The 15,567-nt window shown below is 39.5% G+C and overlaps 1 protein-coding gene across 1 annotated transcript; it reads right to left on the minus strand.

Annotated features, from left to right (window-relative positions):
- Positions 1 to 1,302: 1,302 nt before the first annotated feature.
- On the minus strand, positions 1,303 to 4,675 carry LOC146623900 (claudin-7-A-like). The gene is made up of 4 exons (XM_085363501.1): positions 4,224 to 4,675; positions 2,203 to 2,367; positions 2,023 to 2,107; positions 1,303 to 1,924 (listed from the first exon to the last, which is right to left on the minus strand). Exons 1-4 carry the CDS (start codon positions 4,444 to 4,446, stop codon positions 1,756 to 1,758), a joined length of 642 nt encoding a protein of 213 aa, XP_085219627.1. The 5' UTR covers positions 4,447 to 4,675; the 3' UTR covers positions 1,303 to 1,755.
- Between the last annotated feature and the right edge of the window lie 10,892 nt (positions 4,676 to 15,567).

Here is a 15,567-nt window from a genome sequence, read left to right on the forward strand (position 1 = left end):
ATGCTTTAAACACTGATGGCTTCCCTCTCTTCTGGTGTGTGGATGTAGTTTAGTAGAAGTACAGTTAATGTTGTTTTATAACAAGGTTTATAGATTTATTTTTTTTTACATTTTGAGTCCCACAAGGTTGATCCTGATGTATTAAAGAAAGGGTACACATGCCTATGCCCAAACAATGCAGGTGGATAAATAGCTCTGTGAGGTGAACTGTTCCTATAACACGAGAAGCCTCGTGCAAGAGACCCTGTTTATTTAATAAGTATTCTGTATCAATGTGGCTTTCTATTACGTGTATAGTAAAAGTCCCTTCAATTCAGCGAGGTACGTTTCTGATTAGCAGTGCTATCTGGCTGATTAGAGTAGGGGATGTATGGTGTTCAGAATTTAGACAAATGTTTTTCAACTTTAAAAACAAAATGGATTCCACATGAACGCCACTGTTATATATGACAATAAACCAAAAGCAATTGAATTGAATCTTACAGGACAAGACAATAGATGTTTCTTTTTTTGAGGGTGAGGGACACTGGCAGAGAGGCGTTAAAGGTTTGACCCTTTTAAGAAAAACCAGTATAAGTAGGTTATGAGCAAGACACTACAGCCTCATAAAGATATATAGAGAGATACACACCACTAGGTGGCATTAAAGGCAAAGCAAAGCAGCCAGCTAAATGATGTGTGAAGGAAGGAAGATGGCTTTCCTTTAGAAGGAGAACTGTGTGGCCTTCATGATTTCAGCCTCCTCAATAAGAAATTTATCTGCAATTGGAGTCTGATATGTCTGCACTGCAATACTCCATATTTTCATTGTCTTCATTTTGAGATGGCGCAAATCTAAAAGCCAGAAATTCTTTCCATTTTTAAATACACAACACAAATTTACAAATAAAAAACAAAACAAAAAAAATATTTTTTAAAAACTGAAAATTTATTGTATGCAACAGATATTGTGACAAAACAAAACAACAGTAATCAAGACAGAAAGTCAAAGACAAGGTCACAACATTTCTCAGCAAAACACTAGAAATTTAGAAAAATCCGTATTTGTAGTTCCAAATTCACTCCTGCAAATGATTAAAAAAAAAAAACAAAACAAACTATAATGGTTTGTGGTTGTATGATTTGTGTGTTTACACAGGGGAAACAAAATATTGGTAGCACAGAGCTTCTCATCTTGGATGGCAGGTTAAATATTATGCATTCAGTCCTCACACATGTTTTTTTGTTTTTGGCACTCTGATGGCAGCAGCAAGATAACACAGCCACATGCCAGAATTTAGTTGTTGTTTTTTTTGGGGGGGGGGGGGGGGGGGGAGAGATTTGCTTACAACTGGCGCGCCCCAAAGCTCTTCAGACACCAAAGTGCATTGCAGAGGTTCACTGAACCAAACCTGTAACTCTAAAGGGTCTACTGCCAGTGTCACAGTACAGCATTTTGGCAGAATGAGGCAGGACTGACATAGTACGTGGGTGGTGGTGTGGTGTACATTAGATAAGCACGCGAGCAGTAGGTACAGATCCAGACAAAACAAAGCCAATAATCTTGGTCTCAGGTAAACAGCCATCATTTAAAATATTTTACTGAATTTAATAAAATAGAGTAACATCACAGGTTAGTACTGGTGAAACTAAAATACAAAATAAAAAGTGAGGTCTCCACCTCCTGCGATACATCTTTGCAATGCTTCAATCTCTTAGTTGGACGAGTGTAAATGTTAAAGTGTTCCTTCAGCCTCAAACCAGGAACGTTCCTGTTCATACATAATCCTTGTTGCTACCACTGGATCTGGGGTTGGAGATGGGATACTTTGGTCCACTTTGACGCCCTTTGCTTTTTGAACAGCTTGCTGCCAGAATGCCGCCTCCCACAACGGTCAGGAACGCACCAGCCCAGGCAATGAAGATGGCAGCACCGAACTCATACCTAGAAAAAAAAGTTAGTCAGTCAAACAGATGAACTATGCCAAGATGACTCGATATTCAGAGTACACAAAGGTCAGTTTGAGATCGTAATGTACATACTTAGTGTTGACAGGGGTGAAAGGGTTGTAGAAGGCCTGGATGATGTCATTCGCATACCAAGAGCAGGCAACAATGGCACACAAAGCTGTGGCAGAATACACAACAACATTATTCACTCTGTTAACCTTTTAAAAATAAATAAATAAAAATTAAAGACAACCAAGTCAGATTGCTCTTTACCTCCAATCAAGATAATAATTCCACCACCCATTGCAGTGCGGGACTTGCGCACTTTGTCATCTCCGCCACAGTTGGTACACTTCATCCCCATGCAAGCTACACCCAGACCAGCCAGCGTTACAATAATGCTCACAATCATGAGGGCGCGGGTTGCCTGAAGAGCACCTGGTTTAAAAAAAAAAAAAAAAACACAAGGGCCAGGGTTAAACCATCAGTTAATGTGACAAACATGAAGCACTCTGTAATATGTTACATGGATTACAAGGGTGTGGTGACAGGCTGTAGGATTTACTACCGTGAATCTAAAAGGAGGTAAAAAGAAAACAGTAAGCAAAACAGCAGCATTTTCCTGCAGCAATTTATTGGTAACTATACTAAGCTGTCACTTATATTTGCAGACTTATGTGTTTAGATTTTCTATGTGGAAGAAGGTGGTGGAAATACAGACACAAACACACAACAGAGAGACCTGTCTCTTGTGTCTCACTGCCACTCCCTATAACAACGACACACAGAAACTGGCTCTACCCGGAAGTCTAACAAAGCTCGAGGGGGAGGGGTTGGGGGGTTGGGAGCCTGGCAGTACATGCATGAGAGTCTGAAACAGGTCTAACCAGGTTTCAGGTTTCATTTCAGGAAGACGCTCCCAACCTTAGGCACTAACAGATCACATTTTAAAGCAGGTGCACACTTTGTTTATTAAAAAAAAAAAAAAAAAAAAAAAAAAAAAAACCCACACCATCTGACAGAATCTGGGTTTCACTAAAAATCAGACAACGAGCTCAGAAACGACTTGTTCGCACTTCTGAATTCGTGTATTTCCTTCCCCAGTTTTGGTATCCATTGTTGGTAAAGAAATTTCAAGCATCCATTTCTGAACAACAGGCCATTATTTACTCACTTGCTCCATATCTAACCACCAGGTTTAATCACACAGTACTTATCAGAATTGGATTGGGTTCATGTTTGAAGAGGTGATACGGCACTGCCGCAGATATTGTAATCAAATGTTTTGACAAATAACCCAAAAAAAAAAAAAAAAAAAAAAAAAGCCCTGATACAGATGGGTTTGTGTTTGTTCATTGAAACAAATGGTCTATGAACCATCAAGTGAATTAGCTATTCACAACTACAAGTTATGTGATCTGTCCCACAGTGACTTTCAGGCAGTTTGACCCCAGGGCACAGCTTCGATCAGCTAAATTTGAAGCACGGGAAATAAAGCTGCCCTGCTACTATTAACCTACTTTTGCCACTGATTTATAATAAGAGATAAGAGCCATAAAGATGGTTGGAATACGACAGGAAGAACTCTTTGGTCAACAAGAATGACCTAGACTTTACAGCTCCATCACCCAACTACACTTTTTTTGCTTTTCCCCTGGAATATAGTCGAAAAGGAGCTGCCATTCGGTGTTTGTTAGAAACATTTGTGGCTCTGCTCTATAGAGAAAGGTTTTGCATATGGCCTTCAGACATAGATGAGTAAATGGTGTCAAATAAACTCCCACACGGAAAGGTAAGCTCCACATGTGGGTGGGGGGGGGGGGGGGGGGGGGGGTTCTCTATCATACAATGGTTTATAGGTAATCATTGCCAAGGTGTGCACAGACATTCCCTTGTGTAAAATAGAAGATAAGTTTAAACATTCGGCCCGTTAAAAGCCTTTATGAACCTGAGCTGCTCTGCGCAGGTGTAGCCTTCCTCGGTGGTTTAAACAGGAAAATTAAAGAACGAGTGATTAAACCGGTTAGACCAGTTCTAGGAAACCAAGAACCAAGCTACAGACTGCGCCAAAAAGTTAACAGAAAGATTTAAAGTAGGCACAATCTGCAAGTCACTTCCTACCAGACATTAAAATTTCCTCTTCTATCTTAGGAACAATGACAGTACAACAAGTTGCCGCAGTATTCACAGTAAGCCGGAGCCTGCCGTTAAACTTTTAAACTATTTGGCCCATTACAGAGAGAAATTATGTGGACGCTCGTACTTATTTAAAAGCCATCAACCGTGTTACTTACTGTTGAGCTGCAGGATGGAGTCGTACACTTTACACTGCATTTGACCTGTGCTCTGGAACGCACAGGACATCCACAGTCCTTCGTACATGGAGATCGCAGTGATGATGTTGTCCCCGACGTAGGCAGACATCTTCCACTGGGGCATAATTGTACCAACTACGAGTCCAATCACGCCCAGAAGAGCCAGGGCGAATCCCAGAATCTGAAGACCCGAGTTAGCCATTTCTACTTCTTCTCCGACTTGACTTTGAAACAACAAAGGACGCTGTTCACCTGTTCAGGTACTCCTCAAGACACAGACTTCTCTCTTCTTTAAAAAAACAAGTCTGCTTCCTTGCGAGAAAAAAAACTGGCTCGTCTTTTGCTATCTAGGCACGTTTTCCTTAGCTTTAAAAAATAAAGTTAGCAAACAACAGCTATATGATTTCTCGACGATTCCTCACGCACCTGCTTGGCTGCCGCACCTTGAATGGAGAGGGAATAACGGGAGCGAGCTTTTTTAGGCGGTTTCACAGGTGGGCGGGGACGCGCACGTAGTTTCGTCTGCCGTAGCAGCAGACACCTGAAGTTTCATGATGTAAGTGTTTCCTGAACCAGACCACTGCGATGCCACGCATATGCCCATAAATAGTTTATAACAAACTGTACACATTACATATATGTATATTACAACTTCCTGTCCCGCTTTTGACACAGTGATAAGAAATACAGAAAGACAGACGGGGAATTGTTTTACTGCTGTAAAATAGTGAGGTCTTTTAAATTGAACTGTTTCGACAGTCAAAATGAAGATTCTGGATAAATAGTTTTGTATTATTTATAATAAATTAACAATCATAAATTAACACATAATAAAATAATAATAAAAACTTAATTTTATGTTCACCTATATATATATTAAGATATTTTTAAGAAACCTTGACATAGTGAGAATGTGATAAACAACACAGTGCCGCAATTCTTACCACAGAAAGACGCTGAGTAAGCGAAACCAATCAACAGTAACAACCACAACATTTTGCAGCATTTTCAGTTGTACTTTTGTGAACCAGTATTAAAATATTGCTATCCACTGAGCTGTACAGACAGCATCTGTTGGAGACAGATTTTTCTGACCAGAAAGAGTCTGCAGCTTCGGCCTTCTATAACGGGGCCATTCGGTTTTTGTTTTGTTTGTTGATGTTTTTTTATTATATCTTTATTTGGAATGGACAAGAAAAATCCATCTGCACAGCAGTATATGAATAACATGGGAACAGAGTCCTTCCAGGTTTTTAGATTAAGTCCAGGAGAGCAAATGATAAACACAGTGATCAACAGGTGCATATTATCCTCCACTGGCTATAGGAGAGTTGCTCACATGCTCTCCAGAAGGAGATACACAACACATTATATGGAACTATAAACACGAACTGGGGGGATGCCCATGCTGCTGCCATGGTAAACAAATAAATAAATTAATAAATAAACAATAGTAATATAAGTAAATTAAAAAAAAGTGAATTAACAATTGTCAGAAATTAGATAAGTAGATTACAAAAATACAAGTAACAGTGAGATCAAGTGAAGTCAGCTCTTGTGGGGGTAATGAATAGGATTCAATTGTTCCAAATTTAGTGGAATTTGGCCTTTTGATTTCTTTACAGATATGACAGTTTTTTCATCCTAAATATCTCTAAAATGATCCCAAACCAGTCATCCAGGGTAGGCTGGACTGGGCTTAACCATCTTCTAGTAATTGTTTTTTTACTTGCCACCAAGAGTAATTGCGCCAACTTAATCTCACTCCTACATTCCAGAAAAGGGACCAGACCCATGTATAAGACCTTAAAATCTAAAGGCATTTGAACGTTAAAGACTGCGCTTAAGGAGGCCTGGACACCCATCCAGAAATTTTTTAACTTGGGACAGTCCAAAAAGACATGAAAATGGTTAGCAACAGTCGAGCCGCATTGTCTCCAGCATTGCATATGAGCCCCTTTATATCTCTCCTGATATGGTGTCTTGAAGTATCTAATAATATTCTTCCAGCCATGTTCCTTCCAGCTCATAGAACTGGATGTGGACCACTGGCAGCACCAAACATTTTCCCACTCCCCCATAGAAATAGCAATCCCTGATTCCCTTTTCCATTTATCTTTAGTGTATAAAGTGTTATCCTCGCTGGCACTAGAGAGAGCTTTGTATAGTTTAGAAATGGATTTAGTAGGGTTCATGGTTGTGGCATTTTTCAGGATGAGGAAAAAATGCGACTCAGCATCATTAAAGTCGGACAATTTGCATTCATGATCAATATGTGATCTCAGCTGTAGGTATCTGTGAAAGTCGTATTTTGTCAGGTTGTGGTTGTCCCGCAAGACCTCAAATCTGAGCACAATATTTCTATGAGTAAGAGAGAGGAATGTCGTAAGGCCATAAGATAGCCATGCTTTAAAGTTAGAGTCGTGTCTGTTTGGAATAAAATCTGAGTCGAAAGCAAACCACCTGAAAATTTTTAATATTTTGTGTATCCCAGAAATGTTGATTACCTTCTGCCAAACTTGGAGGGTGTGGGTTAACCAGGGGTTCCCCAACTTTTCCAGCCAACACGTTAGACCCTTATCTGCCATTACAGCTTGTAGAGGGAATCGGTCCAACAGGCTGGACTCCAGTTCCTTCCACTTAGCTGTGTATGTTTTGTTGCACCAATATAAGAGGGGGGTTATTTGAGCGGCATAATAATAATTCCTGAGGCGGGGGAAACCCAATCCTCCCTTTTCCTTGGGGAGCTGGTGGGAGGTATTCTGTTAAGCATTCATATTACTCTTTGCTGTATAAATAGTATTATAAGAATACAAACTGTCTTTCTTTTTTATTAGCCAAAATAAATTTCCAAAGTGGGAAGTGACAGTTACATACCTGGAAGTAATGTGGGAAGTGAAGTTTCATACAAATACCACAGTAACAATAATAAAAAGTTTATACGTTTTGTGTGTGAGTGTTTTTGTTTGATTATTTGTTTTTGAGACACATGGGTAAAACAGTATGATCACAAGCCATGTTAAAATTCACCTTCAAGACTATGAACTTACCTCAGTACTGTAATATTTAAAAATAATTATCAAATAATAAATAATTATTTAATTTTGTACATTCTGTCTTTGGGTATTTATATTCACTACATATGAATATTGCCAAAACCATTGCCACCATCTCTGTTACATAAGTATTTTCCTATCAAGCACGTCTTACTGCTGGAATTATAGACAGAAAAAAAAGTGAAGATCTGGGGAGTAATTCAGGAAGCTTAGACTGAGAGTGTCACTCACCCTGAGGGTGTGCCTTTACCAATTCACAACAACAACATGAGTTGAGATGAGGAAATGCTGGAGATTTTAATGCGAGTTATCAGTCAGAAATTCTAGAAATCCAGTACTTTGATTTGTGTCATCTTCTTTTTTTCCCAATAACTGGATTTTCATATTATTTAAATGTGTACCTTGCTGAGAAATCTGAATTTTGATTACATAGATATAATCAATCAATATATATTTGATATAGAAAGAATGAAAAATAGGGCTCTCTTTCTCTTTTGACTTTTTTCTGTTTGCCAACTGTGTGGTAACAGTGGGCGCCAACTCAATCAGCAGTCAAACAGGTTTTGTTAAGGATCTGCTGGAGTTGATGGAAAGCATAAAATTGTACATTCAAATGCAATTTCCACCTACAAGTAAATCCGATAAGGCTAGGCACGTGGACTTCTTATTCCTGCTTTTGCGCCGGTGTGTAACATCTTAACAAAAAGTAAATTGTAGAGCAGAGGTGTTCTACTATGAAACCGAGACTTTTCACTTTAAATCTGATGTCACCACTGTGAGTCATCGTACAGAAAGTAAACGATAAATATTTTTGATTTGTCTCTTGAGTTTTGGTCAGTCACATGACTCATTCGGCGCGGATGGCAGCAAACGGAACAACTAAAATGTTTTTATTTTGCTTCACAGGGCGTGTCCTTTCATCGGAAGTTTCGGGAGGATTGCCGGTAGATCTCTTATCTGTTGTTGGACAGATATGTTAAACTTTCAATTTATCCATTACATTTTAGTTAACCCGCCGTAAACGTAGCCACGTGCCCCAAGTTCTGTGACTGTGAACTACGTCATTTGGGGGGGGCACATGATTAAAGCCATCGCCTGACAAGCTCCCCTCCCCCACAACTCCATCTCAAATTGTTAGTTGGTTGAGCCTAAACAACAGGCCATTTCCTCCTGTCGTTCGAAGATTTGAAAAGGTGAAGCTGGATGGAAGCCAGGGATTTGAACAGCTTAGCTAATAAAAGAAAAACAAGCAAAGGGAGGGTGTGTTGCTTAAAAAGATTTAAATAGGTACTGTTTTTAAAAAGCGGAAAAGTGAGTATATAACAACAGCGGAGGGACTGTGTATAACGAGTTTGGTAATTATTAGCAAATTGCACCAACCAGACAAGCAATCTGTCAAGTCAGTGGAAGCAGCTAGTTTTTATATATCCCAGTATGACACATCATTTGCCTTTCAAAAACAAAAACCACACATACTCAAAAACGAAAGCAAAACTATGCAAGGGAACTTCATCTGATTCAAAGTGATTTTATTTCTATGGAACATTTTACAAAAGCTCAGTGTCGAGCATGTTAAAAACACAAAATTGAACGGATGAAAGAAATAATAGGTTCATGTCTTTTAATCTGTATTTGCTCTACACGCTGAATTCTATGAATTGTGTCGATGGCCTTCAGACCTTTGGCTATACTTAAAAAAAAAAATCTCCCAATACCAGAAAGCAAGCAAGCAAACAAACACTAATTGGCTGAATGACCATAAAACTGACTAAAATCGATCTTGGCACTGCAGTCAAGCTTTTACCAACGTAGTGCTTACCACTCTTCTTCAACTGCTTGTTTTCACAGCTCACCCCAAACAGTTTAACACGGTTAACTGAAGTTAAAGCAGTAGGTGTAGATTTCAGACACCGGACACCATGTTATAAACCTCCATTCGACTGCTCCCTTCAGCTGAACATCTTTTTTATTCTTTTGTGTTCATGAGAACGAGAAATTAGCAAAAGGCTTATTTAGAAAAACAAACAAAACAAACTACTATAACATGTATTCAGCTGTTGTAATGCTTCTATCTCTAGGGTATGTGACTGGGCTTAAACACAATCCTAGCCTCTGGGGAGCATTGCGTCAGGAATTGCATCTGGTTTAAAAATTCAAATATACAGAACCATCTACTGCAACAGACAGCAGTCCACTTTTTTGAGAAACAAAAGAGCAACCCCCAAAAAATTTTTTTAATGGATTTGTCGCCGTCATAACATGAAATCAAAGAAGCCTTATATAGAAAAAAAATGCTATAACATTGCAGTCAGCAGTTGTATAGACTCTCCTCTGCTGTGCACTCAAATGAAAAAAGAGGACAATATTTTCAAAAAGAGAATATTGTGCACTTCCACTCTTCAACTCCTCAATAGCACAGCTGAAATGTGCTTGAGTCCTAAAAATCATCAGAAACACAGCTGAATAAAAACCCTGAACATATAAAATCCTGTGGTTTATACATTAATTCATTAAAAGGTGACTCAATGTGCATTTAAGCAGATTACTTCCTCAAGCCAAGGACACAGAAGTACCACGATATCACACAATTGTCATATCTCTCAATCTGAAACAGGAAAGAGGACCACAGACTGTTGATAGACGTAAGCAGGATCAACAGGGCATTATACTCTCTACTGACAATGAGCCAAATGTTGCAAAACTGATTGGACGGCGCAAATAGATATTGACCCAAACCGCACCGCTAAAGCAGCCCAAGAGATGGTCAAGTGTGGGATGTGATATTCTTCAATGGTCAAGTCAGTCACCTGATCTCAATCCAACAGGTGATTTTGAGTTATTAAATACTAAAGTTAGATCTGCACCCGCACTGAAGCAGTAATTCAAGGTGGCTGCAGTAAAGTGAAGAAGTCTCAAGTGAATATTTGGTTATGATTTAAAAGAAATTAACATCTGTAAAATTATGTTAGGTTGTGGGGACTATGTATAAAAATAGCTGTACTTCCTAAACAGTTGATCCAATTTTTCTTATCAATCACACCTTTATTGTTTGGTTTATAATCCACATTACTGACCTCACGATACATACAAACTAACCAAACAAGTTTTTGTAGTTTAGTTCATTTTATAGAGCAACGTAAGGAAATAACTCACTGGAACTCTTTAAAATGAAACAAAACCTTTGAAATTTTAACATAGTTTCAAAAATTCTCTAATCACAGATTTTATAGTTTGCATGAAACCTCAGCATATCACGTAGGACTTTTCCTCATACAGTTATGACTCACCTGAGGTCTTTTTTCCCAGAATTGTTCTTTATGATTCTTGGAAGCAGGATAAAGGACATAAGGTTACACAGGGGTGAAACAAACAGACATGTGAAGTGAAATGCTGCCATCTAATGGTTAAAGCAAATAGAACACAAAGCAGTTCTATACACAGCCATTTTAGCTCACGCTTTTACTAAAACATCCATGAGTATATGATGCTGTTCATATATTTAGAGGAGCTTGAATATTTAAGGACACGGTGTATGTTAGGACTTCTTATATTCATCATTTAAAGTCATTGGGTCACATATATACAGGTAAAACAAATGGACGCAATTTTAATCTTGATGATCACAAACTGTGTTTTATAAGCCTACTTCTTATTTGCTATTTTCTAGCAAACACTATGGGAAAAAAAAGAAAGAGCCAGCAGTCATTCCTGTCCCATAAAGCGGTGGAGAAATCAGCTATGATCTTAAACAAGATAGATACACAGCTGGAATGGCCCCTGCTTTTGCCTTCAGAACTGCCTAAATTTTTCATGGCATAGATTCAACAAGGTGCTGGAATCATTCCTGAGAGATGTACAGCTATGAACATCCTATTCCACCACATCTCAAAAGTGCGCAATTGGTGGCTGTGGAGACCATTTGAGTACAGTGAAATCACTGTCATGCTCAAGAAGCAGTTTGAGATGACATACTCGAAGCAGCCATCAGAAGATTGGTGCGCTGTGGTCATAACAGTACACAGGTAGGCTGTGGAGTTCAAATGATGCTCAAGCTGTAGTAAGGGGCCCAAAGAGAGGAAAGAAAATATCACCACGCCATTCCCCCCCCCCCCCCCAAATGGATCCATGCTTTTATGTTGTTTATGTCAAATTCTGACCCTACAATTACAGTGTCCCAACAGAAATGTAGACTCAACGCAACGTTTTTAAAAATCTTCTATTGTCCAGTTTTGCATTGCAGACTCAGTTTCCTGCTCTAAGCTGACCGGAGTAGTCTTCTGCTGCAATAACCAATCTGCTTCTTCACAGATGGTCTTCTGAATAGCTTGGCTGTAATGAATGGTTGTGGTGGGCGTGGTTTGCGGTGCCGTGCGGACGCACCTGCATGGCAGCCGCAAACACGGGGACCTCTGTCACCTCGCGCAGCTCCTCTGTAAATGCCGCCGCTCCCGGCTGGAGCAGCCACTCGCGCGGCTCCTCTTCCTCCGGCTGGCGCAGACCTTCGCGCTCCTTGTCCGCCGCCTCAAATTGGAGCGGCTCCTCCACCACTCGCGGCAAGAGCAGCCCTTCACCCGGCTGTTCCTCCTCCTCCGGCAGGCGCGGACCCCCCGCGCCCCTCGTCCATCACCTCCGGCTGCCGAGGTTACCGAGGTTACTGTTACCTACTTTTCAGCTTGAAGCAGTGTTGCCATTCTCCTCTGACCTCTAGCAACAACAAGACATTTTCACCCAGAGAACTGCTGCTTACTGGATAGTTTCTGACCATTCTCTATAAACCACAAAGATGGTTGTGTTAGACAATCTCAGTAGATCAGCAATTTCTGAAATGCTCAGACCAATCCATACCATGTTCAAAATCACTGAAATCACCCTTTTGTCCCTTCTGATGATCAGCTTTAACTTCTGCAGTTCATCTTGACCACATCTTAATGCCTAAATTTACATAGTATTTTAAACTTTAGCCAACTATCTAAATTTGGCTGTATTTCGACAGCAGCTGTAAAAGGCTTTACTCGTACCTTTAGAAAATGTTTTTCATTGCCCTCTTACATCTCGGGCATTGGACAACACTTGAGAAGAATGAAGCAGGAACACAGACACTGTGTCTCACTGACATAACTCAACATCTTTGAATATTACTTACTGATATGATTTATATTTAGTTTCTTTCCTCTAAGCAAACTTTTACTAAAATGTTAAATGTTCATTTTTGTTAGAATTAGTTTTTATGACATCTTTTGCTTCATATTTAGAAGTGATGCTAAATAGTAAAGCATGATTTTCATATGCATTCCCATAATGTACATGCAATTCTTTCAAATTTTTCTATCATTTCTCTGCATCCGTTTGATGCTGTGCTGTTGACAGGAAAATCAACGACAGACCATGTGAATTGCGTGCAGTCGGGAGAACATTGGCACTCACTGGGAAAACATAATTAAACGTGGTGCAAGGTTGTGATTTTCCCACGTTTGTTCAAATTTAGCATGTAGATTCCTATAATAGAAACATACACATGCTGAGGGTAATTGGTTCCTCCAGATACCCTGAGAACTATATTTGGTTTAATGCCTTAATCCTTATTTGTTACATTAAGAAATATAAAGCTCCATTCAGTCTGAGCACAGACTGCTCCACTCTGTGTGGGTTTACTGAGAATAATCTTATATAAATGCGCGAGTCATGCTTCCATGAGATTTAAGATGCTCCCATTAAGCAAAAGAAGGATCAGAGGAAGAAAGCGGGCTGTCTGACCCTGACTGAGGTCACATCTCAAAGGGGAACTTGTTGTGACAGACCAGAGTGCACAATAATCTCCTCGATCAGATGCTGCTCAACTTTGGCTCCAGAATATAACTTGTAGTCTAATTATCAAAGTCTGCGAGGCATTAATTTACCACAGTTATCTCTGACAGATTGTAATATGTAACTGACTGCTGGGTCGTGAACGAGAGACGTAATTGCAGCTATTCATCCGTCTGATATGTTTTGGTTAAATAATCTTAGGTCTTTGAAAAGACAGATTGCTTCTTAGTAGATCAGACAGATGTTAGTTTGTTAATTCCCCATCAGAAAAAAAATATGTATGTATGTATGTGTGTACATGATATGTATATTTATTTCTCTTGTTTGCTCTGTCCTTTGGATTTATACTGACAGATTTGACAGCAGGGATGCTGAGGCAAAGAGGAGGGAAAAAAAACAGACATTTTTTTCTTAATATATATCAGGCTGCAGAAACTACAGACATGCCAAAGAGCTGCAAATAACTGACAGACTTTGTTTTGATTTGGTTGTGCTTATCGTCTGAGACACTTGGAGAGTCCAATGCTGAGCAAGGAAGAGACACACAAGAAGACTGGCAGCTGTTGTCTTGAGCTTTCAGATCTTAAACATCATAATGTTTTACTTCAATAACCTCCATGAAAACTCCTTGAATTTGAATGTAGATTATGGCCGTTGGAAACCACAAACAAGATTGTCAATTGGATAAGGGGGCAATTTTGAAGAAAATTGAAGAAAAGTGAAATCTGAGTTGTTCTAGCAAATAATTTTGCCTTCTGACCGCCACTTCTCCACTTCTGACCTCAGAGGTCAAGCTGGAGATTTGGGGCACATTCTGTAACAGTCTGGCAACCTATGCTGTGTTCAGTATAAACAACTGGTCTCCACATATACACACAAAGAAGGAAGAAGGCACAACAATGCTTTAATTTAACTTGTAAGGCTGGAAAGGTGCAATGCCAAGAGGCAGCTCTACAATCCATACCAGTACAGTGTTTTGTCTTCGGGATGCACCTTTGACCACTAATAACTTTTACAGAAAAAGACACATTTGTCAGCACAGTATTCTCATGGGTGATCCACATACAGGCGGACTGCACTGACCGTGTCAGAACATCACTAATACAGAACGGCAAAGCACTCTAAGAAATATAATTTGCACTCAAGAAGTTCAAAGGGACGGTGAGGGCCTTGAGAGCAAATGCATCAACATCTGAAGAGCTTCAAATCAAGATAAGTAAGTGTCCATGCTCCATTTCGTGACATAACAAACTAATATGCTTCTCCTTTTTTTTCTATTAAAACTCACATGAAAGCTGGAATAGCTGCTAAGAGCGCGTTAGCTGTATAACATTTCATATTTGGCATTAATAGGACGCTGGAAAGGAATATTGTTTCGCAGCACACTATTCTTCAAACACTCTCTACTTAGTCGTAAAGCCATCTGGTTGCTGGCCTTTTTCAACTGGTCACCATGAAGGAGCTGCCTCTATTCCACCAGCTAGCGTAAGGGTGATTAGTGAAGAGCAATTACAGCGTTGGATTATTTTCCTTCTGGCCCACCAGAATGCCTTTTCTACTTGTGGAGTAAAATGAGAAGATATTTGCTCCTTCTGAATGACAGCTGCAATGGCTGCCAGCAACCAAATACTGGCCTAACTGAATAACGCCTTCTGTTGATTGTTATACTAAAGTAATTTAGGCCTTACCTAAAAGTGAAAGTGTTTCAATGCAGGGGCAATTCTAGGTTAATTCACATTAATGGAATAAGCTGTTTCCAAATGTCATCTACCCTTTTCACATTTGCAAACCTCAATTCAGTGGGATAAACATTACTATGTTACCTTCAAAAGCAACCAAATTAGTTACATTTACAAGAGTCTAACATGTAATTTGAACAAAAGGATTTTATGTTTCTACGGTAGTTAAATCACGTATGATCTGCATGAAATTCAACAACCTAAAACTAGTTAAATTTATTCTTGTTGAACTGAAGATGATCTTAAACAATGACATCTAAGGTAAAGTTTAAGGCCACAGATCGCAAGGACTGGAAGTGCATCGTTGACCAAGCTGGAATCCCTACGGAACCCACAGTGCATATTGGCTTCGTGGACAGCCTACCTTGCTGGCCGCTAGCTAGGGACAAAAAAAAGAGATTCTTGTTGTGATGACATGATATACTCTGGTTTGTAGCCTGGAGTCGCAATATTACAAAGTCATGGACAAGAAAATATCGGGGGTTATTTCAGGCAGAGAAGCATACATACACCATGTGTATGCTATTGCTATTTATTGTGGTTTAACCTGTCAAGGACAACAACATAAAGAAAATTCTGTATCAAATTCACAGCTTTCCAACTTCTTTTAAAGTATGGAGTGGCAGCTTGGTGGCATGGTGGTTAGCACTGTTATATCAGTGCAACAAAGTTCTGAGTTCAAATCCACCAACTGGCCAGGGCCTTTCTGTGTGGAGTCTGCAT

This window comes from Diplotaxodon limnothrissa, linkage group LG10, assembly GCF_057381915.1.
Source record: "Diplotaxodon limnothrissa isolate DT_005_m linkage group LG10, D_limnothrissa_male_GT1.1, whole genome shotgun sequence".
Taxonomy (NCBI): Eukaryota; Metazoa; Chordata; class Actinopteri; order Cichliformes; family Cichlidae; genus Diplotaxodon; species Diplotaxodon limnothrissa.